The sequence below is a fragment of the Geospiza fortis genome, unplaced genomic scaffold, assembly GCF_000277835.1.
Source record: "Geospiza fortis unplaced genomic scaffold, GeoFor_1.0 scaffold285, whole genome shotgun sequence".
Taxonomy (NCBI): Eukaryota; Metazoa; Chordata; class Aves; order Passeriformes; family Thraupidae; genus Geospiza; species Geospiza fortis.
The window spans coordinates 1,318,835-1,343,961 of record NW_005054403.1 but is presented as its reverse complement, the minus strand read 5'-3'; the positions used below and the strand labels follow the sequence as shown (position 1 = coordinate 1,343,961).

Below are 25,127 nucleotides of genomic sequence, written 5' to 3'. Positions count from 1 at the left end.
AGGAAACCTATGGGATAAACAAAAAGCCTTGAGAACTGTACAAGCAACTGTTTTGTAAAGGGAAATATGTCTTGAGATACAGAACAGGATGCTCATCTCATGCACCGAGTGCCTCTTCAGCTGTTTGAACAACACAACTCCTGTTATACCAGCTTGCTAATATCCAGTGCTGGCCTGCAGGCAAGTCTCACTCTTCTCCTGCACCTGGTTATTTCATTGTGTATCACCACTTCAGCCCTGTGTCACCGCTCCCTAAACGCAAAGTCAGCTCTTCTCCAACTAACCTTACAGCTTTCACATGAGTTCTACTTTTTGCAGCCATTCCAAGCCTGTTGAGAAGTTTCTGTCTCCTGTTGTGGAGGGATCTTCTGTAAAACCAACAGCTCTTCAGTTTTCTCTGCCTGTTCTGGTTTGATCAGCTCTGGAGATGGGGTTTTCTGTGAATGGGATGAAAAAAAATCCCTTGATTTACTGTACAGAGGCTTCTGTCTGGTATCTATTATGAAATGTCTTGTGCATGAAAAAATCCAAAACTCCAAAACTCATGAAAGTCTTTTTTGGAAGAATACAATTAAGGTTACACAAAAAAGTGTGTGGAAAACACCAGAACTGATGTTGTTCATCAAGCCTTACTTCAGTCAACAGGGAGGTGTTTGTTATACTGCAGTCTTCATTCACAGGATGAGATGTTGCACTTTGGTGCAGAAGGATTAATATGACTTAAGACCTTTTATATTTGGAAGGAGTGTTTGACAGTGTCATTGACCCAACCAGATCTATTTTAGGAAGATAGTGAAGCAGTCCTCTGGGCTCCTTGCATATTCACTGGAAGGAGGTAGGTGTTTTTAATAAAGGTCATTATGTCCCTCCCCAGAGTTAAGACACTGTGTTAGGAAGGCTGGATCCTCCCCTCAGTCTTCTCATGGTTTTTTTCAATATAAATAAAAGATTGAGTATTGTTTTTCTGTTCTTTCTGACCCTACCTTCTGCTTCTTCTCTGCTGTTGTGAAATGAACCCAGCACACAGCACTGATGTCATGGTCTGCTAAGGAGGCAACACCCACTGCCTTGAAGGCTGTGTCCATCTCCATCCCTGGAGTGGCACTGATGGGCGGTGTGTGACAGCCAGGTCCTTACCCCATCTCACAGCCCCCAGGGCCTCTTCCCCTCCAGCTGCCCCACTCCCAGCTGGCTCATTTCTCCCCAGAGATGTGTCTGTCAGGGCACTGGTGTCTGCTGCATGTCACAGGCAGTGGGGGGAGACCAGGTGAAGGGCTGTAAGCTCTCAGGGTGTTTAAACAGCGAGGGAGGAGAGCTGCATGTTGTAGGCAAAGCTGGCTTTGCAAAAGTCATTAGAAAGCACTTCTGTGGGGGAAGCAAAAGGGTGGGGAAATCCCATCTGTCTTGCTTTGAGGTTTGAAATGAAATGTTAAATCTCCAAGTGCTGGTCCAGGACATGAGCAGCACCTCCACCCAAAATCCTAATGTCTTCCAAATGAGCCTGGGTTTCAAGCAAGTGTCAGATGACCTGACCAAGGAAACAGAATGTGAAGGTGGCTCTGTGTTAACCCTGCAGTGGCTATCACAAGCCCTGTCTGTTACTGGTTTGGGGACCTGCCACAGCTCCTTCAGGGCGCTGCTGTGCTCACACCACCACTGCCCGAGGGAGGGCAGATTCTGGGGTGCCAGCCTGGAGTGTGTGGTGCAGCTGGGTTATGGGCTGGGGCAGGAGGTGGCCTAACAAAGTTTGGGACAGAAGGGAGTGCCCATGAAACACTTGTCATCCTCATGCTCTCTTGCAGCTGGCAGTACAGTCCCATTTTGGTCATTAGGGCGTTAGGAGGTGGAGACTGGTGAAGCCGTGGGTTTGCTCTGTGATTTTGGGCAAGCTGGTTCCCCTCTCTGCACTGTTCCCCAGCAGGTTCTGTCATACCTATTTAAGCAATCCCAGGCACAGTACCCTACAGGGCTGGGAGAGCTGCTCCCATGGTGTTTGTGCAGTGCCGGTGTCTATGAGTCTGTGTCACAGCTGGTGAAACTGATTGCCACCGCTAGACACAGGCACAGGCCTGACACAAGGCAGGGAAGAGGAGGTTCCTTGTTCTCTAGACATTTTTATTGTGTGAATGAATCTAATGTCAGCTGACTCCTTGGATGAGCTGTATGGGCAGCAGCTTCCTTGGGACACTTTGTGGAGCTGAATTTGGCTCTTGTTCTCTGGACTAAGTTCTTCTTGGTGATTCAGCAGCTTCTATTCTCCATTGGAGCAGGGAGGGGTGAAAGAACAGAAGGGTACAAAAAACAGAGAAATCCAGAAACAACGTTTTCATGAAGACCTGAGTTGTGTTTTACTGTTTCTTAACCATGTCCTTGGTTTTAATGCAATTAGTGTAGTCTGAGGTAACATGAATTCATTCAGCTTCCTTGCCTTCAGGACTAAATTGGTTTCTCAGGGAGATCTGGAAATCCCTTCCTAACCCATTACTGTGCAACATGATATGATGTGTATGAAGGGGAGCACTGGAGCTGAGCTTAAGAGAATGGACTCAGCTGCATGAAAATACCTGCATGTCCAACTCCCACTAACCAGGTATCCAAGTATATTTGTTTTCTGGGCTGAGGTGATGTAATTTGGAGAGAGGAAATAGGCCAAAGAAAGCTTCCCTTTCTTTTCCCTAAAGGAATAAAAGCATTTTTTATCAGGAAAAGCAGAACATTTACTTGCATTTATTAAATCAAGCTGCCTTTTCTGGTATCTCTTCTATAGGTGCCTATTCTGCTATGTCCTCTCCCTTCCAGATGCTGCCCAGGCTCTCCAGTTGGCCCTGCATGTGCCTGAGGGGAATGGCATGACCTTGCTGTGTGAGCAGAGCTGCATCAGCTAAGCAAAGGGCATGGGTTATAGAAGGAGACTGAAGTATTTAGACAGACAGTCTTGGGCTGCTCTTGTAAGAAATAAAGGAGGAAACTATTTCAAAGCAAGAGTCAAGACCAAACAATATCTTCTTGCAGGAAAGATGAAGTTTATTTTGTATCAGTATCTGTGAGTATTTCCAAATGAAAAACTTCACTTTTTAGTGTAGAACCAAAGTATTTTGTTTTCTGGATGCCAGAATCTTGTTGGTGGGTTTCTATGAAAATTGAAAAATGTCAGCCAAAAGCAGACAGTTCAGTGTAAAACTCTTGTTTTTCATTTGAAAAAGCAGCCTGAATAGGAGAATCATGTAGTTGTTCCTTGGCATCACAGCATTTGTACAGCAGCCCTGGAATGTGCATTCCATGTATGAATGAAGAAATGCTCACTGTAACTATCTCTTGGGACATGCAGGAGAAGGGGGTGTGCTGGCATGGATCGTTCTGTAAAATGCTAACTGTGAAGACAGGAAGGGAATACTTTTGCTTGTTTTACTGCTCTGGCAAAATTAAATGTACTTTTTGTTATTCCCATTAAGAAAGAGGAGAAATACTTTTTCAGCAGGGACATAGGTGCTGATTTGCTGTAGTGGAACATTTCCCTTGCTGTTCCTCTGTTGACATTGATTATTTATGCCACTTGGGCCTTAGTTGCTGTACAAGATTTCTGCCCTGGATACCCTGACAGTTCCCTGGGGATACAGGACTGCTTCTCACTCCAGGAGACACAGTCTCAGCTGGGCACTGGCAGCTGAAGGCACCCCCAGCTCTCCTGTTCCTTCTCCGCCTGTGCACATGGGCAGGATGGAGAGAGAGGATGTTGTGCCGCCAAGTGCAGTGTCTGCTCACTGTCTCCTGGGCAGACAGTTCTTGGGGTGGTGGGCTGGAGAAGGCCAGAGGGAATGTTTCTACCTTGCCCACTCCTGCTCTGCCTGCCTGCTGATTTGCAAGGGAGTGGGGTGGTTCAGTGGGGTCAGCCTTTCTTTTTCCATACCTTTTCTCCCAGTTCTGCACAGAGGAGTGGGAAAGTGCATCCCTCGGGACTGCCTTGGTTGGACTGGCAAGACTGTTACATAGTCAAGCCCCAAATAAGCAGTGAAGGAAGTGGGAAAGGACAGGAACTTGGATATTGTGTCTCAGTGGGTTCAGCTAAGTGTCTATATTGGGATATGCTTGTTTGTTTGTTTGAGTTTTTTTTACTTGGTTTTTTTAAACTTTGATAGGGCTTTTGCTCTTACTGCTGTTTTTGGCCATCAGCCTGCACATGCATCTAAGCAAAACCAGACTCTTCATTTTTATTTTCTTTAAAAGGAAATCAGAGCTTTTTATAGACACTTAGAAGTTTGATGCAGGCACTTCATTATAACCATAACTCTTCCCACCTTCTCAAAGCACTGCCTTATACCAAGGTGATCCCAATTCACCCAAACTCCACTATGTGGATAAATGTGGATGAAGCTGTAGGGAGTAGAAAGCTTTGGAGAGCAAAAAATCCTGATGTAACCACTCCACTTCACTGTGCTGGGACTAAATGATACGGAGCTGGGTGGGAAAGGGGAGGCTCCCAGCCCCATGCTGCTGTTCAGAGGGCTCCTTGGCTGTTCCTATTTCTATCACAAGCAGTTGGCTCCATGCACTCCTTCTGTGTGGAGGAGATGATGTGTTTGTCTTTTGCTGTGCCAGTATGGAACAATAAACTTTGTTCCTCTTCTTTTTCAAAATAGATTAATAGTTTGGATAAATAAATAAATAAATACCACAGAGAGAGAGAGAGAGAGAGAGAGGGAGGCATATACAGATTTATAGAGAGAGAGAGAGAGAGAGAGAGGCATATACAGATTTATATTGTTACATATTTGGAAATAGTGGTGAGGACATTATCAGCCTGGACCCAAGTATCACAGCAATATTTATCAAACTGTTTCTGGTTTTCAGGTCATCTGGAGATTGTTGAGAGCAGCCTGGGATGTAATTAATCTTCCTTATCTTGTTTTCCCATGTTTCTGCCACTTATGTGTCCTTCAGTTTGCTCAGTGGCCTAAACTGAAGATGTTCTTTGTATTCCTCTTCCAGAATGACTTCTGAAAGGCAGAAGGAGTATTTCTCAAGATCCACCTAGTTGTGCAAAACACCATAGTCATCATGATTATTGATATAATTTATCAGCATAAAATTAGAACTGAAAACTGCAATTTCTTTACCAGGAAAACAGTAATTTCTTAATCCTTGAACTCAAAAGACATATCCTAAATAAATCTTGGACATTAAGAAAATTTGTGACAAGCAAGGAACAAGTGTAAAATACACATTTTTATTAGAAATTGCTTACTCTAAAGCAACACATTTGAGCAAGAGTGTGTGACATGACCCATCACTTGGTTTTCTTAGTGATTCTCTTTTCCTGAGTAATGCCAGTTGTCTTCTGTAGGCAAATGGAGTCCTGAGTATTTAATCTCAATAAATCACTCAGATGAGAACTTTCTAATGAAAAAAATGGATGGGTTTGGAAGGAACTTGCCTACAGTTCTAAATAAGGGTGATCTTCAATGAGGTTTCTATAGTGAATGATGGCGTGTATATGGAGGAGTCTGGCAGGCTCTCCAACAGCCAAATTCCACCTTCCCATAAATGGGCAGAAGTCCCTTTACACCTGTGGTCTGTCATTACCCCAAGCAGTGTTAACTGTTTTCACACCCTGCCTAATAATTGATTTTTGCCAGAGGTCTCCATTTGTTGTCCCTGTCAGTGATGTGTGATGATGGGGCCAGTTAAAGGCCCTTGCTGGGGAGCAGGTTGGGATCAGGAGGGATAAGGAATCCTTTGCCTGAGATTTGCAAACCAGAAAAACTCGAACATTCGTACTTGACATTAATTATATGGCAGATCCCCTGAAGAGCAATACTGTGGAAATACCCTGAGGAAAGCAGGCTGGGAGATACAGCTCTGTTTTGCAAGGGAAAGCAGAATACTGACTGGGCTTTTGACTAGAGTTTGTTTGGATTCAGTGCTTGCAGAACAAGATAAACACACCCATCCAAGGAATATTTGAAGGTAGCATTATTTGCTAAGTTGTGTCTAAAGGAAAAATAACACAATTAAAAAAAATTCTCTTTTGCTTTCTCTTAAATCTTGTCTCTCTTATTATCATTGTAGTTAGGACAGGATGCTCATGTTTGACAGGATAGTTCCTTCATCTACTTTATTCTTCCTCTTATATACAGTTGCGATACTTACATTGCTATTTATGCTTTTCTGCACAGCTCTGATGTTTGCTTTTTCTTATGACATATTAACATGAAATAAATACTAGGAACTAACAATGTTACTAGAGTAAGGTATCAGGATATCAGGTAATAGAAAAAATATCAGAAAAGAAAACCTGTTTCAGTCTCATCTCAGGGTTACATATTTCTGTAACTCACAGCAAACATAAAGTTAAATCTGCATGGTGGTGAATTCTCTTTTAGGAAAAAGCATATGAAAATGTCCAAAACAGTCACCTAATTTCTGCATGCTACAGCTCATCTATAAGAAGGAGCTTGAAGGTAGACTGGTGGGTATAAATTTCTAAATCAGAGATCATTATTTTTTTCTCATAACAAAACTGGGGCTAATTCTGAGGTGGCTATTCCAAAATAAGAATGGAATTTAAACAGAGAGAATTAAGATTCCTACATACCCATTTTCAATTATCCTGCTTACCTACTCATGATTCTGGTCAAAACTGCATCACATGGCTATTGGTGTGGCAGGGATGTCAGCATGGAGTGGATCAGTTCCTGCCTTGGGATGGGAGTGATGAGTGCATCTCCTTCTGGAGTGCACATGCCCAGCATTTTCTTTCCTTTCATATTTTAGACCAAAATGCCATAAAGAAGACAGGTGAACAGACAGCTGTAGGGGTCGCTGCAATGGACCCTCAGCAGTGGGGATTCCTACCCCCTGCCCCATTGCATTCCAGAGGTTTTGGCTGTGTCTGTGGGGCAGCTTTGGGGTTGCAGCCCAGTTCTTAAACATAATGACCATTTCAGGGCTTGACAGGCTGAGGACAGGGTAAGATCCCTCTGAAAAGTGAGCACAACTTTGTTTCTGGTTGCTCCTTTCCTCCTAGACCTCAGACAGTATTTTGGGGGCGCACAACAGGCACAGTCTGTGCTTCAGGAGGTCACTGCAAGTGGGACTTGGTGGCACTTGTGCAGCTCATTTCTGCCTTTGTTACAGCTATTTGTAGCCTTGAGGTATTTGGGAGAAGAGCTCTTCTCAGCTTAAATAGTTTGACCAAAAGAAACTGCAGGAAGTAAGATTTCTACATGGAGATATTTCTCTTAACTGTGGCTCCAGGGTAAAGGTGTAGCAGCAAAACAGAGAATTGTGTTTTAAGTGTGTGACAGTGTGAACAATTTTAGGCATCCTGACTTGGCTTGGCATATCTACTGTTTTACATTGTATCTCAATCCCAAGATTCTGGTTTTCACAAAAATCTTCAAATTCTTCTCTTCTATTGAAATAAATCCAAGCGTCTTTTGAGCTCATATACAGCCTTTGTTTCAGCTGCCTCTCATGAGAACATCTTCCACATTTATTGCCTTTAAGCTGGAGCAGTTCTACCTGACAACTTTCGTGTTTTCTCCCAGCTGTATAATTTGAGATGTTTGCAGCCTGTTCAGGCATACCTCGCCTTCCCTTACCCCTGTTGCTCCACCCCAGCTTGGTAGAGCTTACCTCGATCACCCCCATCATGATTTTGAAAATCATCTACTAGGTCACATCAAAATATTTTCTTTTTCAATGAAAATAAGCATAACTTGCCCTCACTTCACCCACCTAATAATTTAGGACCGAGTAAGAGCCAAGGTCTGTTTTCACTTTTTGTTGCCCTCCTCTTGCACCCTCTGAGGCAATAATATTCTCTCTGTCATACAGTGACTAATACAGAGCATCTGCTAAGCCTCCATCTTCAGAACAACAAAAGTTGTATCCCATCTCTCCTTTTTTTTTTTTTTCATTTTCTCTGATGTTCTGCCATATATTGGTGGCTTTAATTACGTATTTTCCCACTACAACCCTTAAAATCCCGTGTGTCAACAAAGTGCCATGTTGTTACGGTACTTAGCATGCTCAGCCTTGCCTGATTCCTTTTTCAGGGATCAATTTATTTTGTGCTTTTTGTGTTTAGCTACAATTTGTGGTGGTGAATGGAGTTACATCTAACTGGTGATCAGACACAAGTGCTGTTCCCCAGGGATCAGGAACCTGTTTAATATCTCCATCAATGAGCCGGGTGAGGGGATCGAGTGCACCCTAAGCAAGTGTGCAGAGCAAGCTGGGTGGCTGTGGTTTACTGGAGGGTAGGAGGACTGTGCAGAGGGATCTGGACAGGCTGGGTTGATGGGCTGACACCAATGGTATGAGGTTCAGTAGGGCCAAGTCCTGTACTTGGGTCACAGCAACCCTAGGCAGTGCTGGGCAAGGACTGGCTGGAAAGCAGCAGAAAAGGACCTGGGGGTGCTGGTCAGCAGGGGCAGAACATGAGCCAGCTATGCCCAGGTGGCCAAGAAGGCCAATGGCACCTGGCCTGGATCAGCAATAGTGTGGCCAGCAGGACCAGGGCAGTGGTTGTCCCCTGTACTGGGCACTGGTGAGGCCACACCTTGAATCCCTTGAGTGTGTCCAGTTCTGGGCCCCTCACTACAAGAAGAACATTGAGGTGCTGGAGCAAGTCCAGAGAAGGAGCTAGGGAAGGGTCTGGAGCACGAGTCTGATGAGTGGCTGAGGAAGCTGGGGTTGTTTAGGAGAAAAGGAGGCTCAGGGGAGACTTTATCAACCTTTAAAACTACCTGAAAAGAAGCTGTAGCCAGATAAGGGTCATCCTCTTTTCCCAGGTAACAAGTGACAGGACAAGAGGAAATGGCTTCAAGTTGTGCCAGGGGAGCTTTAGATGAAATACTAGGAAATGTTTTTTTCATGGCAAGGGTTGTCAAACATTGGAACAGCCTGCCCAGGAAAGTGGTGGTGTGACCATCCCTAGAAGTGTTCCAAAAAGTGTGGATATGGTACCTAAGGATGATGTTTAATGACAAACATGGTGGTGGTGCTAAGTTGATAGTTGGATTTGATGATCTTAAAGGTATTTTCCAACTTGAAAGATTCTGATTGTCTGATTTGCTGACTGAACCAAATTCTTCAGCACTGAGTGTGCTCAGCCTAGATTTGATGCTTAGATTAGAGCCTGAACCCATATGAAGGTATTCTCTTCAGTGTTTCTTCATTGGCAGCAGTGTACAAGTGCAGGCTCAGTACTGTGAACCAAAAGCAGGTCTAAAGGACACAGTTTGTTGATGCCCTCATGTAAGAGCCCTAATCACAGGTACTGTAGGTCGTGCTGATGCTTTGGTCTGACACAGAAACAATGCCTGGGGCAAGCGGGATGGGATAACCCTTGTAAATCTGACCCCTGCATTCAGTGCCCTTTTCCCAACATATTTTTTATATCTTATTTGAACTCTTGCTCCACAGCCACTGTTCTGTCCTTTTACTTTGCAATCCATAACTTTCTGTTTGTCTCCATTAGTCATCTCTGATGCTGGACCTTGTCAAAACTTTGTTTGAAAACATCTAACCTCAGTGTGCTATGCAGCATCTGTCACACTTTTCTTATCTGCCACAGGAGCATTATCTTCAAAGATATCCAGCAGGTTAGTTAAGCATGACCTCCTGTGTCTAAATGTATGCTAGCTGTCCTTCATCAAACTGTCTTTCCAGGTGTTCTCATGTCACATCTCTGAAAGTTTTCCTGTGCCAGATGGTAATCCTACCTCTCTGTAATTTCCTGATTCAGTTCTTGACCTCTTTTGGGGGTAGGGGAAGGAAGCCAGAGTTCCACTTTGAGTTTAAAACTTTCTACCAGACTCAGGGTACTTTATTACAGTATCAGCTTTACCCCCTCATTTATCACTGTTTTTGCTCAGTCTCATTAATGGGGACTGACAGTTAATGACCATTAATCCACATTCTACTTTCCAAACCAGTTGGTGTCTCAGAGGGATCACGAGTTTTTATAATTGAGATGATACCTTGGTGCATTGCCAGAAAACCAAAAGCCAACACTGGTGTACTCAAAAAGAACAATGTTGTAGCTGCCCTTATTTACTAAAGGTGAAAAAGCTTGAATAAATGGCTCAGACCTCCTGCACTGGCATGCAGAGCCTTGGGTTTTTTCAGAGAGATGTGTTCGTGGATGGTTACTTTCCTTGAATTACAGTAGTTATGATAGTAAAAATTGTGTTGGTGCCTTGTTTTGGCCTTGGATAAACAACTTGCAGTGCAGAAACACTTCTTTTAAATAAGGTGACCTGTCCTTTAAGTGATGAGCATTTCCTCTTCTGAATGCCAGACTGGAGCTTTTTTCTACTCCAGAAAGCCATGCCATTTCTTAACTCTTCTTTTCTTACATGTTAATGCACTACAGTCCATGAAAATATTTTTTTCACCTTGGTTTATTTTTAAGCTGGTGTCCTAAATGGAAGAACTGAACCACAGACCAGATGTATGGATCTCCATTCCTCCTTTTCAGTGAGTTCCCTGACTATAAAATACCCAGAGCAAAAGCCTTGCATGCCTCTGCAGGTCAGAGTAACTGGAATTACCTTCATAGAGTGCCCTCATTTGCTTTTTAATTAACCTCCATGCCCTTAATGTTGTGATAATTAAGGGATGTATTTAAGATCTCAGATCAGCAGCACATGTACTGCGATCCAATACAGGAGATCTCTGGATAAAGGGATTTGTTGAGTCAAGGCCAAAGAGCAGACTCTCTTTTCAGTCAATTGGTCAGTGTGATAAATGGGCTTTAGTCCTTTTCTACACAAGAGCAAAAGCTTGCAGGTAATTTTATGCATACAGGGGATGGGGGTTTTTCTGCTGATTGCCACTGCATGAGCAGGGGCTCTTTGTGACATTTAAAGAAAAGTAGGTGTGCAAGGCACTGAGTCATTGGGGCCATAGGATGAACTTGGCCTTGAATAAAGCAAGTCTTACTCTCTTCCCCTCAGTTCCCATTCACTGCTGCTTCAGTTAGAAAGCTGCCAATATTTCTAGACTTTGGGAGGACTGTACCTCCAGGTCAGGCTCTTCAAAGCCCAAAGGGTGGCTGAGATGCTTAGGAGATTCCCAAACCATCATTAACATTTTGGTCCCTTATCTCTGTGAAGTAACTGTATAGTTTTATGCATTTCTCTTATAAAGCCTTTACAACCCTTTTTCTTCCCCAAGTTTTGCATTTATTGCTTTCATATACTCGTACTCTTTAGAGATAGGCCAAAAAAAAAAAGGCAGACACATGAATATAAAACTGAGAAAACTCTTTCAACAAACATTATTACCACAAACCTGCATACCAGTCTGTTTTGTTACTATAGCAGCAGCACTGGTGAGGTATGTTCAAGCTGTGAGGCCATAAATCAAGTGCAGACCTTCTAGCTGTATCCAGTAGGATCCTGTTCTTCAATCTTCCCCTACCTGTGTTTAATGTGTAGTTCTGGTTTGGATACTGGCACGTCTAAAGCATAATTTAGAGAGGAAATCACTTTCCTCTCCAGACACAAGCCAGAAATGCCAAATTTTATGGCTCCATCAGCTGAGAAGACTTTTTCTCTTGTGAGTCAGCTTCATTCTGGTTGTTTAATAGCTATTAGTAAATGCAGAGGCCTGAAAGCCTCCAACTCATTCTTTTTAAAAATTACCAGAATGTAAATTTATATTCAACATTTGTTTGGAAACAATCCAGAAAAATTTGGATTGCCTCTTCATTGTTAGGCAAATAACTCTATGAACAGCCTGCTCAGTTTTGTTAGAGGAACAAATGTGGACTGAAATGATTGGCAAGACACAAATAATTGGTTTGGCCATTAGCCTGGTTTGGCTTTTTGGTCACTTTGTCTGTCTTTGTTTCTTTCTCCAAATAAAATAAATGAGCTTCCTGGTTCATCTTTCATTTTCAGTAGAGCAAGTCTAGCCAGTCACTTTTCTTCCATGATTGATCAAAAGATCCAGAAACGCAACCTAACCATGTGCAGTATTTGAAGGAAGGCTGTCACTTTTTTTTTATTAAATTGATTAATTGCAGGAAATTCCAGTTTCTGACTGACATACTATTCTGCAGATGCTCTTCAGAGAAAGGGATTATTCCTTCAAGAAATTTACCATGTGTTGGGTTTCCATGTGTTGGGTTTCCTTAGGCCTTTTTCTACATTTTGCCATGCTTTTTGAAGTAGGGTAGAATATAGGTGAGTAGAAATTCATGTTAATGTAACTCTCAGCTTTCTTTGGCTCACAGTTATTTTAATGTGATAAAATGCCAGTGGAGCAAACATGGTCTGTGTGGTCCTTTGCTGATGGACATGGCATCTATGCTGGCAAGGCTTGAACATCTAATTTCCACTGGCAAATGGGAAGGCTTAAGCATGACTAGAGGTGACAGGCCATGAGTTTGGTATGGATAAGAACATGCCACTCAGAAAATACACAGAGTGAGCTGCAGAATAATGGAGGCAAAGATCTTTTTCCAGAATAAAGAAGAAAAACCTCCTTTTCCAGTGGTATCTCTCACCCCCCACCTCCATCCTCATTTGCTTTGATCATGGGTAACTATTGAGAAGTCAATATATATAAATATGTTTTTTCTGGCTGACTGAGTTTAATTAAAGCCACTGGTCAAAATACTGTTGGTGAACAGTTTGGTTTTGCATTCAGAGCAGTTTAGTCTTCATGCTAAGTACAGGACTGCACCAGTGGTTTGGTGACTTCACTGTGTGCTGCTCTTGCTCTTCCCATCCTCATCCCCTCCATTTTCATAGCACTGCAAATGAATTCTGCTTTTTATCAGACTCTTTCATTGTCCTCTTCTGTGGTGGACACAGGGCATCTGAGATGAGCTTGGAGCAGGTAGCAACTGGACAGTAAGAGCTCAGTCTTTAATGAACGTGAGATCATTCTGCAGAAATGGGTCCCCTGGTTTTTATGCATTGAAGCAGCTACAGTCTCAGTATGATCTCATACATTGTGTCCTCTGGGCAGTTTACAGATATCCTATCTCCCCCCTTGCACTGGCTTGAATCCTGTCAACTTCCACTGCATTGTATTGTTTAGTCACCTATATACACTGGATGTACCACCTGGGTTTTATTTTCAAGCTGATCTCCTTTGTGCCTTGGGCTTTACTATGGATTCAAATGGACGCACCCAAACACATCCTTCTTTCTGCATGCTTACCTTTTTTTTTTTTTCATAAATGCTTTATTTAAACATATGACAAGTATAGTCTTTTTAGCCATGAATTTGTTCTCATAACTTGTGCTGAATATAATCTATTACATGATTCAGCAAGGAAACTAAGGGTTTGTACTTTTTTTTTGTTTTTTTTTACTTTTTGTTGTTGTTACTGCCTTGTGTACAGTTCAAGATTTCTGTGGTGGGATGTACATCTATGCATGTGAGATACTTGCATCACATGTGTTTATGATTACCTTGGAGTACATTCCCAGGTTTCTGCTCCAGTGGAATAAACTGCATTTAGTTTGCAGTTCTGACCTTCTCACCTGCACTTTGCTCACTATAATCTTACTCTGCAGGAATTGCTTTGAACACCTCAATTCAATAAGGCCGTTTTTATACAACACACTATTTTCTAATAAAAATAACCTGCTATAAAAATACTTTTCTTTTTTCCCCTTCGCCATCTCTTGCAGCCTCCACTGAGTCACAGCAAGGAATGAATATTGTGCTGATCTAAAACTTAAGAACCACAGGGTTAGGGCTGTATATATTCAGAACAGATTATCTCACGAATCAGCTAGGCTACAACAGAAGATGTTTCACCAAGGTCCTTGAAAGCTTTCTTTTGCAAATGACAGGAATAAGGAAATGTTGTCACACCTTAGAAGTGAAAGAATTATGTGGTCAAGATGTAGGACAGAAATTATTTGTCCTACTAGCGAAAAGCAGACTAAGACAAGGGACAAGGCAAAGTGGGAGGCCAAGAGATGAGCCAGGTTGTCTCTTTGCCTTTCTTTTCCATTTGTTTCCTTCATTGTCATGAGGAGAATGGTGGAATTGCTCAAACTCTCTCACTTCTATAAGCATCCCTATGTGAGGTACCTATGGCTTTTATTTTCTAGAACTTACACTTTTCCTCCAAATTATCTGTTAGGGATTTAATCCAAGAAGTTTGAGTACCATTTAATCATATCTAGTAAAAGATAACTGGTACCATTGTTGTTTCAGAAAACTTATTTTCTTTTTAATCTGACTATGAAAATATTTGGTTACAAGCTTATATTGGAATGGCATGTATAGATATTGTCACCCAGACCCTAGCAGGAAAACAGTGCATTGTGTTGTCTGTCTATATATGCACTGCAATTTGAACACTTGCCAGTTTTCTATATTTTCTAACTACTATGTTGAACTCAGTAAAGTCATATAATATATGGTATTTTAAAATGTTGAGCAAATATTTTGGGAACGCATTTTCAAGCAGAGATGGCAGCTGATGTTGACTACTTTGGTGCAGTAAAACAGTAGGCACTGGCCAGGGGGTCTCTCATCCTGCCTCCTCCTCCTTGTGCTCCCAAAATTTAGTTTGATGGTGCAGAAACTCAACAGCAAAGTTACAGGCTAAATCAGCTGTATGTCAAGAGAGTCTTCTAATTTTCTTTTATGTGCCCAAAAGGGTAAGGCAATTCATTTCCAAAATGCAGGGGGAGGAGTGAGAATGTGGCTCTGTTTGCTCTAGTACTGGAAAGCCATGGGATGTGCCCTGAGCAGACCCAGCAAGGAAGGAGACAAAGCTAAGAAGGTACCATGTGTCTGTTTATACCCAGCCTAGGAGTAATGTAGATCCTTTTAACTGTGGGACAGCTCAGATGTAAGGACTGAAATGTGATTTGACTAAGTCTGATTGCCCTGACTTCATAATTAAGTGAGACTTAGTCAGTCTGCCTCTGACTAAGTATAACTGCATCAAAAATGTAGCAACCAGTCTGTGCACAGGGCTGGTTCCAGGGGACTGATGTGGCTCTGCTGGTTCACGTTTGTTCCAAAAACAGCACCAGGGTAACTTTGTGCTGGCAGGCTTTGTGCAGGATCGGGTGTCGTTCATCCTCCCACAGCTGGCATGAGGCCAGCATAAACTCCATATCATGTGTTCTAGCTAATTCATCTTAAATGTGATTATGTGCCCTGGGCTGATCCAGATCAAATGTGTACTGAGAGCAAAGAGCCAGGATTAATGATCATGGAGGCATGACCTGAATTCAGCCATGGCCGGGACAACTTGGGATAAAGTCTGGTTGCTCTGACAGAGCTGCTCAACAATTCTTTCCTTGGGGACCAGACCTGTGAGCAGGAAAGGACCAAGTCACTTATAGGAAAGGTTTTTCAAGGTGGTGGAACTGCACTTCGTTCCTCTCCAAAGGTGCCTGTGTTTATTCTCTTTCTTTGAACTATGTAACTGTACACATGGGAATTAGGAGAACTCTGTAAAGTGGCAGCTTCTATTTTGCTGTTGTCTCTTCAGATCTGATGACAAAAAGTTGAACCCTTCAATTGCTAGGACAGACATGAATCTCTCCTAAATTCTGTATTTAAGAGCCTCTTTTTGAACAAAGCTGCTGCAAGTTTGTCTCTTTCTTTCCTCAGTTTGAGGTCAGGGCTGCTGAGTGTGCTCCTGGCACCTCTCCAGACTGGAATGCAGAAGTTTCTTCCTGTACCCCTTGCCTACCAGCCTGTGGCGATCACTCTCCAGAGTCCCAGCACCTCTCCGCTGCCTGGCCGTGTGGTTCGCATCTGTCACGGGTGCCTGTGATTTTTGTGATTTTGGGTGGGAGACCTCTCAGGACATGGCCTTTCCTGGCAGGTCACTGCCAGGAGGACAGGAAGAGGAGGAGGATCTGTATGTCTGCTCCATGTAACCCAGAGGACCTTCTGACTGCAGAGCCATTGTAAGGCAGGAAAGTTCCCTGGGGGAGAGGAAAAAGCTTGGGTGTTAGTCCTAGCATTGGAAGGGCTGCAGCAGTGGAGAGCATTCAGTAATGATCTCCTGTCTGCTTACAATCCACTTGCAACTGCTCAAACATCAGTGTTGTAAAATGAAGCTCAGATGGTGGCTGGAGAGAGGCCAAGGCTGCCTGAGCTCGTTATGAAAAGCTGGAGGTATTTTTGCAGTGAGAAGTGCACAAAGATACCTGTTTTGGAAACGTGGCTGTACTTCACCATCCTGCTTCTCCACCCTGAGCCTCATGCCACAAGACTTGGTCACCTTTGGTTCCTCTTCCTCTCATGTCCCAAACCATCTGCAGTAGAATCTTTGGCCAGACTCCCATCTTCCACCTAGAGCTTTCCCATCTCCCACCCAGAACTTACCCATCTCCCTAAACACCCCTCCTATTCTTCCACAGCCTTACTTCTTTCATCTCCCTCCCTATAGCCATGCTGTCACCCACTTTGAATGGCTGCCTCTGTTTCCTCCCTTCATGCTCAAGAACCCTTATCCCATCAGAGGTTTTCTTTGCCTGCTTTGCTTCCACACTGTCCTCTGACTCACTTGCCCCACCAGTGCTGCTAACTTTGCCCGCAGAATTTTCTTTTACCAACCATACTTTAGATATGAAATCTACAGATGATCTTTAAGTAAAGTCATTTCCTGGCCCTGAAGACACTCCTTAACTCTGTTTTCTACATAGAATTACGCAGCTGAGAGACACTGGATGAGAGGAGTCAGCACTTCGTAATATTTCAGATATACAAATTGAAGCATTTGCTTACATCTTTCTTACCATACCTTTGCATATTACTTTGGCAGACAGTGGTGAAATACTTAGATCACAAACTCCCCCAGGCAGAAAGCAGGTCCTCCTATCAGCTTTTTACTTGACACTGGTACTGTTATCACATCAGCTTCTCATGATGGTAATTGGACCTGAAAATTGAGGGATTTTTTTTCCTCCCATAAAGTTTGTGAGATGTCAATGAAGTACATTCTCTAACACCTAAATAGATTGCTTCTGAAATAGTGCCAGGGCACTTTATGGCTTTTATAGTTACAGATACTTAGGGCTTCCACTCTTCCCTTTAGCCTGGTCAAGCCAAAGGTTCCCATGTAGTAAAGGGACACAGCCCATGCCAGACTGGCACCTGGTGTGGGGTTGTGAGACATATGACCCCAAGATGAGACCATGAGCAACACATGGAAATAGTTCCCCAGGTTCACTGCAGCAGCAATAACACCTCTGCTCTACAGGATTTAGTGTATTGATGTTTTCGAGTAGAAAACAGAAGTTTAGAACAGAAAGTGTTCCTTAAGCAGAAACCCAGTTTTCTGCAAAAATGTTTTCAAGAAGAAAAATTTCTATCAGTTCTCATAATAACAGTAACTGATCCTTGATCTGCTGCATTTTACACCTCCAGGATCTTTGGAGCTGTTGTGGAAGGCTGTACGTAGCTGAACAGCATTGAAGACTCTACATCCCTTACTGTACATAGAGCGGGTGGAGAGCACTATTTGGAGAAAATAAAGGTGGTCAGACTATCTGTGTAATTACCAACAAAATCAAGGGAAGTTTGGAAATTCATTCCATCATCATATTTCTAATCCATTTTTAAGTGACCTAGGAAATGCAGTCTCAGTGTTGTCAGTACTGGCACAAACCACCTCTCCTTCATATGTCAGACACTGAGGGATGAGAGATGGTTTCATTTTTGAAAAATGAAATTTAAAAAAAACACTGAAAATATCTGTGTGTGCAACTGCCAGTGGGCAAATTTAAAGTAGTGGATTGCTCTTCAGTATTAATCATGTTAATTTATATCTAGATGTGACTCATTTATTACTTATGAAAATCAAAGCAGAATGACTTTCTTTGTGGGATGTAGGAAGAGGGCAAGTGCATGTGCATGTGTGTGCATGTGTGTGCATTATCAAAAGAGGGAGTTACTTCACCAGGCACACTTCTTTGCTGCCTTTCATCCCTGCAATCCACAAAACAAGAATTAATGTAAAATCAGTTTTCAGTGCTTTCATTTTTCATTTATTTATTTATTTATGCTAAGAATTGCCTATCCCAGTAGTTTGCTTCATTTGTTTCCTGGGATTTCTCAAGTCAAGATCTCTGACAGAACTACAGGAGGTTTTATATTCAGCATTTTGATGTTTCCCATGTTCTGTTCATTTTCAGAAATTATCACAAGAATAGCTTGAACCAGTTTGACCTGTTTGTACGTCTCATAGCACAATGGGACTCTAATTGAGGCATCACAGATTACTGAGCTGATGCCATTATTATTTAAAAGTAACTAGGTACGTATTAGGAATATTTATTCCCTGTCTTCTATCAAGAAAACAATCTTCTAAAGAGGGTTGTGTTTTTGTCTTATTTAGGGTATTGATTACCTACTGCTTTGAAATAAAAGGAGATTTATATGCTCTGCTGCTAGGTAATCTGTGAAGGACTTTTATGGTAAGAGCCCCCAGGCTGGGAGCCAAGAAGAGAGAGGATGTTTTGCAGCTTGGCTTTACCTTTCTCACATGATTCATTGGATGCTATTTACATCTCTTTGTACCTCTGCTGAGTTCTCGATTTCACAAGAAAGTTGTAATCGTTGTAATTGTCAGGATGCTGAGTTCTCTGGCCTCCTGGGCCTGCAGGAATTCTTACCATGATAAGGAGAATATGTGCAATAGTTCTGCTTTGCTAGCAGCCCCAGGTGTGCAGAAGTCATGTCCAAGTCACCTGAGATTTGCTTAAAATAGAAAAGGAAAAACAAGTCACTATTGTTATTATTATTCTATAACATTTTGAAGTGTTTCAAGTATTTTTCATTAATCTGCAGTGAGATTATCTAGAAGTAATTTAGTTTTAAATCAAAACAGGCACTTAGGTGATACCAAGACCTGAGGTTTCTGGCAGACCAGCAGACACTGTAGTTAAAATGGCAAGGCTCAATGTCTAGTGGATTACAACTAGTACACAGTTCTGTAGATCACAGAATTATTAAGGTTGGAAAAGATCTCTAAGATCACTGAAACCAACCATTAGGATGTTCTTCTCAGGAAAAGAAACATGGAGATGCAGGAGGAGCAGTGAAGAAACCTGCACGTTCCATAGTGGCAGCAGTAATTTCCTAAAGCTTCCCTCAGCTTTGATGAATGGAGATATTGCGGGAATTTGTAAGAAGGAAAAGAAAAAAACACAGTCTGAAAAAAAGGCAGAGGATTGAATTTTCCTACTTTCAGACACATGAAGTTAAGGGGTTGCGAAGATGCTGAAGAATTTAAAATTCCTATCAGTGTGTCAGTGGGCGTGTTTGGCAGTGCTTTGCACTGACTGCATCTGAAGGAAGCACTGAGTAACGTTTCTGGGAGCAGGGGTGGAGGTAAAGGAGCACTGTCTCCCAGGCTTTCCATGGAGTAGTAACACCATACTTTGTGTTGGCGTGAGCAGCTCTGAGTGCAGGCTGTGCATTCTCCACAGCCTGGAATTCCCTGCCTGCTCCGTGATCTGCCTGCTGGAGCACTGCTCTCCCTGCTGGTGGTGTGTGCAGGGCAGAGCTGCTCCTACCTGTTTGTGTTTGGTTGTTCATTGTACACATCGCCTTTGACTCGGTGGAGGATGGAGCAGAACTGACTTGTAAGGATTCAAAGATGATAAAAATAATGCTTTTCAAGGGCAGCATAGGAAGCACAGATGGGGAGGATTTTCTGCTGCTCTGTGTTTTCACAGCCTCAGGTGGCCGGTGGCACCACTCAGGGTGCTGGCAGAGCTTGCCAGGCACCACAGCATGAGGCCAGGGCCCCATCTGACAGACCCACCCTTGCCAAAATGTGACCTGGCCCGCAGCACAGTCCTGATTTTTGGGGTAAAAAGATGAAAATTTCAAAAGCTGAATGCTTCCATGAGTGATTTTTTTTCCTCCAGGGTGCTGCAAAATTAACGTTTCCCCTGTGCACAGTGAGATGCTTTGCCAAAATTGCTAGTGAGCTTGAAGCTGCTGTGCACTGAAAAACTCCATTTGGGTTCTAAAGCCCTGGCAGGAGAGCATCCCAGCTTGAGGCAGCACCTGCAGGAAGTTTTACCTGTTTTCTCTCTAAAAATCAGTTTTATGGAATTCATGTGGTTGGTTTTTTCTTTAGTCTCATTGCTTGAATGAGTATTGTAGTGAGGCAGTGACAGGGCAGGAGGGGGTGTGGGGGTGGGTTGGGAACCCCAACCTTGGTGCTTGCCAGCAGTTCACTGCTGCTGACAAGAGCTTGGACCTCACAGCTTGTGCCCAGTGTCCACTGCAGGCTGCATTTTCCCTAGGAAAATCACCTATGGAGGGTTATTGAGTCTGCAAAGACACGGTCGGGGGCTGGGAGTGACATGGAGTTAAAATGAAATAAATGAGGATGTCACTTGAGTTCAGCCTTTTCCAGAGTTGTCGGAGATTAATGGTTTATTTCAAATTCCTGACATAGTTCTCAGTCTCAGATTCTGGCTGCATCTGTTAATCCTTCTGGCTGTGTGAAAATCTGGCAAATAGGAATCCTAAAGTATCAAAAGGCAGAACATGAATTAAGATCTCCTTAAGATAATTTTCCAAACTTTTTTTAATTGAGATTTTAAAATTACTTCCATTCCAGGCTTGGAGTGTAAGTCACGGTTTTTGCATTGCCTGGGGCAGACAGTGCTGCATAGTCTATGTGTTTTGAAATTTCCAATCATTTGCTATATGTGTGCATGACTTTATTAATTGGATTATATTCTGAGTGTACATGTGCTGCACTATATTTATGGAAAAATATAAAAATAAAATATTGCCTATAATATGCCAATAGAGAAAAGCAACTGATAAAACAGGTTTAAATCATTTGCCCCCAAAGTGGTAGTTAGAGATGGGCCTTGAACTGTTACTATTGTTCTCCAAAACTTCTTTTTAGATGGGATTGATCTTTCTCCTCCAAGGCTCTTACTATGATCTGGAACTCCCATTGATTTTAATTTCCTTCCTTTTCCTGTCAGCATCTCCTTTTGAAAGGGCTGTCATAATGTGTTGGGTGGAAACTCAGTTTTGCATGGTAATGCTGATACCATTGTTCTCATAGGTTTTGTAGTGGGTTTCTCCAAACTCCAGGGTAATTCTTGGCTGGGCTGATGAGGTTTCACATTTGCTGTTCTACTCAGTGCATGTGTACACCAGGTTTTTAAATATATTTTGCAACATATAAGTGGCCCTTGGCCTGCAGCACCATGTCACTGTGTTTTGCACCCAATAGAGCTCTGATTTCCTCAATTTGTGACCCACCAAAGTTTTCTGATTTATATCAAGCAGTTGCTGCTTAGCTGGGAACATCTTTGGAAGAGATGAGATAGGGAAGGCTAGAAAAGAAACTGTACTGCAAACAGCTTCAGTGTTACAAGCCCAGCATTTTGCTATCACAGCATTGCTGTGTTTATGGTGTAGGTTTGGATTGTGTTACACCAGACAAAGTCTTTGTTTTCTGTGTGTGCCAATGCAAAGAAGAGCTGCTGCAAGAAGCCTGCAGGGTGTTATTTGCTCATCAAGGAGCAGCACTGTGCCCCCTTCTGCATGCTTCTCTTGCAGAGCTTACCTGGCAGAAAACATGCAATGATTTCTTTAGGTCAGCTTATGTACCAGTGGGACAACAGGCAGGGACACTTGGAAACTCCTTCTGCCACTGGCTTCCCTTCTGCTGTGTTTAATTTCCTTGCTAGAAGTGCCATAGCCTCCAAATAGGGATAAACCTCATAGCAGTAAGCCTCATGGTGAAATTGGAGATACTTAATAATTTTAGGTTTGAGCAGCACACGAAACAGGTCTAACATGCAAAAGTAATTTTTCTCTCCATATTTTTCAGCTCTAGCATTTCCTAAAATTCTCCACTTAGTGACTAGGAAAGTTCAGAGAAGAAGATGGCTCCTATGCAGTGGAAGTGTTTTCTCTGTTGCAATTGTGGCAGCTCATGTGGGCTTGTAATTCTTTGAAGCTTGACCCACACTAGTCACAAAAAGAAACTGTTGGAGAATGAAAAAGCTGGTTTTTTTTAAAAAAAGGTAATTTGATTTGTGTTTTCGCTTAAAGGACATTTGCCCTTTTTACATCCAGTGCAGTCATTATATGCTTCCATAGAGCAATTCCATCCTTTCAGTCAGGATGACCTTTATTTTATATTTAAATGCAACAGCAAAACAAGGAGAGAAAAAGAAGTAACATGGTTTCTTCTTCAGAGCTCCTTCTCTGCCTCACTCTGTGCACACGAATGCAAAATGGCAGCTGCCTCTGCAGTGCAGTTGAGAGTTCCCATTTAAAAATGCAGTGCTTACAAAAGAAGCTGAAACAGCCATAAGCTACAAACCCCAACGTCTGATAAATGGAAAAGGACAAAATCAGGTCATGGAAACAGCACATTTATTTTGCCCTTGGATCGCATCTTTCATCTGTGGATCTGGAGTCACCATGCCTGCCATCCTGGCTCCTGGATGAAGTGGGAAGGGACACAGAGGACCTTGGATCCCAGGGAGATGGGGCAGCTGTATGTTTGGATATGGCACCATATTTTTAAGAGGGGAGGTAAAGAATTTCAGGCCTGGCTGAAGCTGCAAATGGCATTTTGTTAGGCACAGGTAATTAACTGAACTGGAATTAATGCTCCTGTGTGCTGCAAAAAGTGCCCTAGGATTTTAATCAAGGCTATTAGTCAGCATATTGGTAAAGCAATGCTGAATTCTGCAGCCCTTCTTATGCGGCAGTCTCAGTTGATTAAAAATTCACCAAGAGCCTTCATTTTGCTTCAACTGCACCTCCAAGAGCACCATGTGGCAGAAACATTTTGCCAGGTCCCAGCAGTGTGGAGGAGCTTCCCAGTGAATGGGCAGCTCTTCACCTGGGACAGTGCAGAGGGATTCCTTCCAGCCCAGGAGCCCCGGGCTGGCTCAGCCCTACCTGCCCTGGGCCCCAGACGAGGAGCCCCAGGTGAGCAGGGGGGCAGGTGAGAAGCTGAGCTTTTACTCTTGCTGCTGATCCATCTAGTGCAGAAAGATAACTCATGTCTGTGTTTAGGCAGTGCCACATTAGAAAGAGCCCTTGTGGGTGAGTTTCTGGTTGCTCAGAAATGGACAGGAAGGAGAGTATGCCTCCTATTGGAAAAGGAATGGGTGCCTTCCCCACTGGCACCACTCCCCCTGCATTTCAGAGGATTTCTGGCCCATTCATGCAATAACTACTGATAGCCAGTGAAGTCACAGCACCATAAGCCAGGAGTTACAGTGTTAGGCATATTTTATATTTCTAAGTTAGTGTCAATAATTGGCAGTTTATGATTTTGGCTATTTTGCCATTCAGCCTAAAGTGTTACGGTATTGCCTGAAATTATTTTGAACACTTGCATGTGCATGGATGGAAATGTGTGTACATGTGCATATGCACCACTTTCCATTGTGTATCTGAGTGATTGCTGTGCTGAGTGATTGCCTGCTGCTGAGCTGTGCAGGAGCTGAAAAATGTCTTGGTGGTGATCTGAGAGTCTCTGATCTTTACTGATAGGTGGAGCAGAACCTGCTGCTTGGGACTGGGAAGTTCTACCTGCTGAAAGAGACTGCCCAGTTGAAAACATCACCCATAGGTTTAGGTTTTCAGGCTTAGATTTTTTGAGGAACGAGCTATGGTGACACCAGCTCCCTTTGCAAAGTATCTTTGTGTGCTCTTTTACTAAAAGAGCCTCATGTCTCATCTGTGTGGCAGGGTAGGACAGCACCCACAGACTGTCCTGCCAGCCAAAGATTGGTACCAATCCTGGTAAGTCAGGAGACTGGCCTTGGCTGGATATTGTTGAGAGCTTTTAGAATAAAAATCAGCTAGTTCTTTTTGGCTCTGAAATTCCCATTAATCTCTTCTCAGCTTCTCTCCATTCCTACAGCCATACCTGGCTTTTAAAAGCAAGACACCCTTGGTCTCCACTAAACATAAAGAAAGAAACATGAAATAGAAGCTATAATTGCTTTTCTAAGAGTGGTTCTTCCGCCACCCCCTTTCCCTGCTGTTTGGTCACCTTTATTTTTCTCTCTTTCCCAGAGGCTTTGCTCATCATTTTAACTGTCAACAGTACACAGCAAGCTTTGTGGAGCAGGGACCTTGGATCTGGTTTTGATCTTACGTTCACAGATGTAAAGGGAGTTACTCTAAGTTTCTGGTGGTGTAATTGAGAGCAGAATTGATCTCCTTCTCAGAGATATCAGGAACATGGCATCCACCCCTCACATCACAGGAGTGCTCTTTAGTGCTGTAGTGACTCTGCAGAGAGACTCTGAGAGTTAATTTGTCACACATGTCTGTGTGTGTTGGTCTGTCCTTACTCCCTCTCTGTTCTTTTTTTACTCCCTGGCGTTTAATTTAGGATTAACTAAGATTTACTTATGCTATGTTGCAAAAAAATTATCAGAAATTTTTTTTTTCTAATATCCTTCCTCCCTTCCTTCCTCCCTCCCTCCCATCCTCCCTCCCTTCCTCCCTCCTTTCCTCCCTCTTTTCCTCCTTCCCTCTCTTCTTCCCCTATCCTTTGCTAAGGGTGACCTTCCTTGCAGAGGTCACCATGAAGTGCTGGAGGAGCACATAAGGGTCTTAAATGCACCCTTATCAGGGCAAATGAATATTTGCTCCAGGGCATTTTTGGCTGGTATGGAGCCAGCCCAGCTTGATGCTAGTTTCCCTTGGTTTTCCCCATTGCAGGAAGCATGTCAAGGCGAGGGATGCTGCATTCCAGTGGCTGAAGAGCACAGCACGTGGATCTGCCTTCCCAACATAATGCCTTCTGAGAAAGCATTGCACGTCAGCACTCATTACCAGCCCCCAGATTGCTCTGGTATCTGCCAGCAACAGATTCAGCTCTGGGTTTGGTGAAAGCAACACAGTGGCTTAGAGTTGAGCTGGGTGCAAGCAGAGAGGCTTTGGAGTGAAGGAGGCACTGCAATCTTAATTAGGGGTGGGTCTGCCTTATTTTTGCTGTAATTCTTTGGTAGCCAACAAGGTTATACCATAAATGAATGCTGGTTTAAATCAGACGTGTCTGGAGAGAGAGATCAAAGGCTAATACAGGGAAATAATTTCTTGTGACTGATTCTGGGAAGGCAGTGCTCAGTGTTCTTAAAGGCTATTTACAAATAGCA

At 43.0% G+C, this 25,127-nt stretch overlaps 1 protein-coding gene across 1 annotated transcript in view; it reads left to right on the top strand.

The window, feature by feature from the left end:
- The first annotated feature begins 10,420 nt into the window (after window positions 1-10,420).
- NHS (NHS actin remodeling regulator) overlaps window positions 10,421-25,127 on the top strand; it is a 162,064-nt gene continuing 147,357 nt past the window's right edge. Inside the window, exon 1 of the mRNA XM_031061229.1 lies at window positions 10,421-10,485. Coding sequence (XP_030917089.1) covers window positions 10,458-10,485 — 28 coding nt within the window. The 5' untranslated portion in view covers window positions 10,421-10,457. The remainder of the gene's footprint in view (window positions 10,486-25,127) is intronic.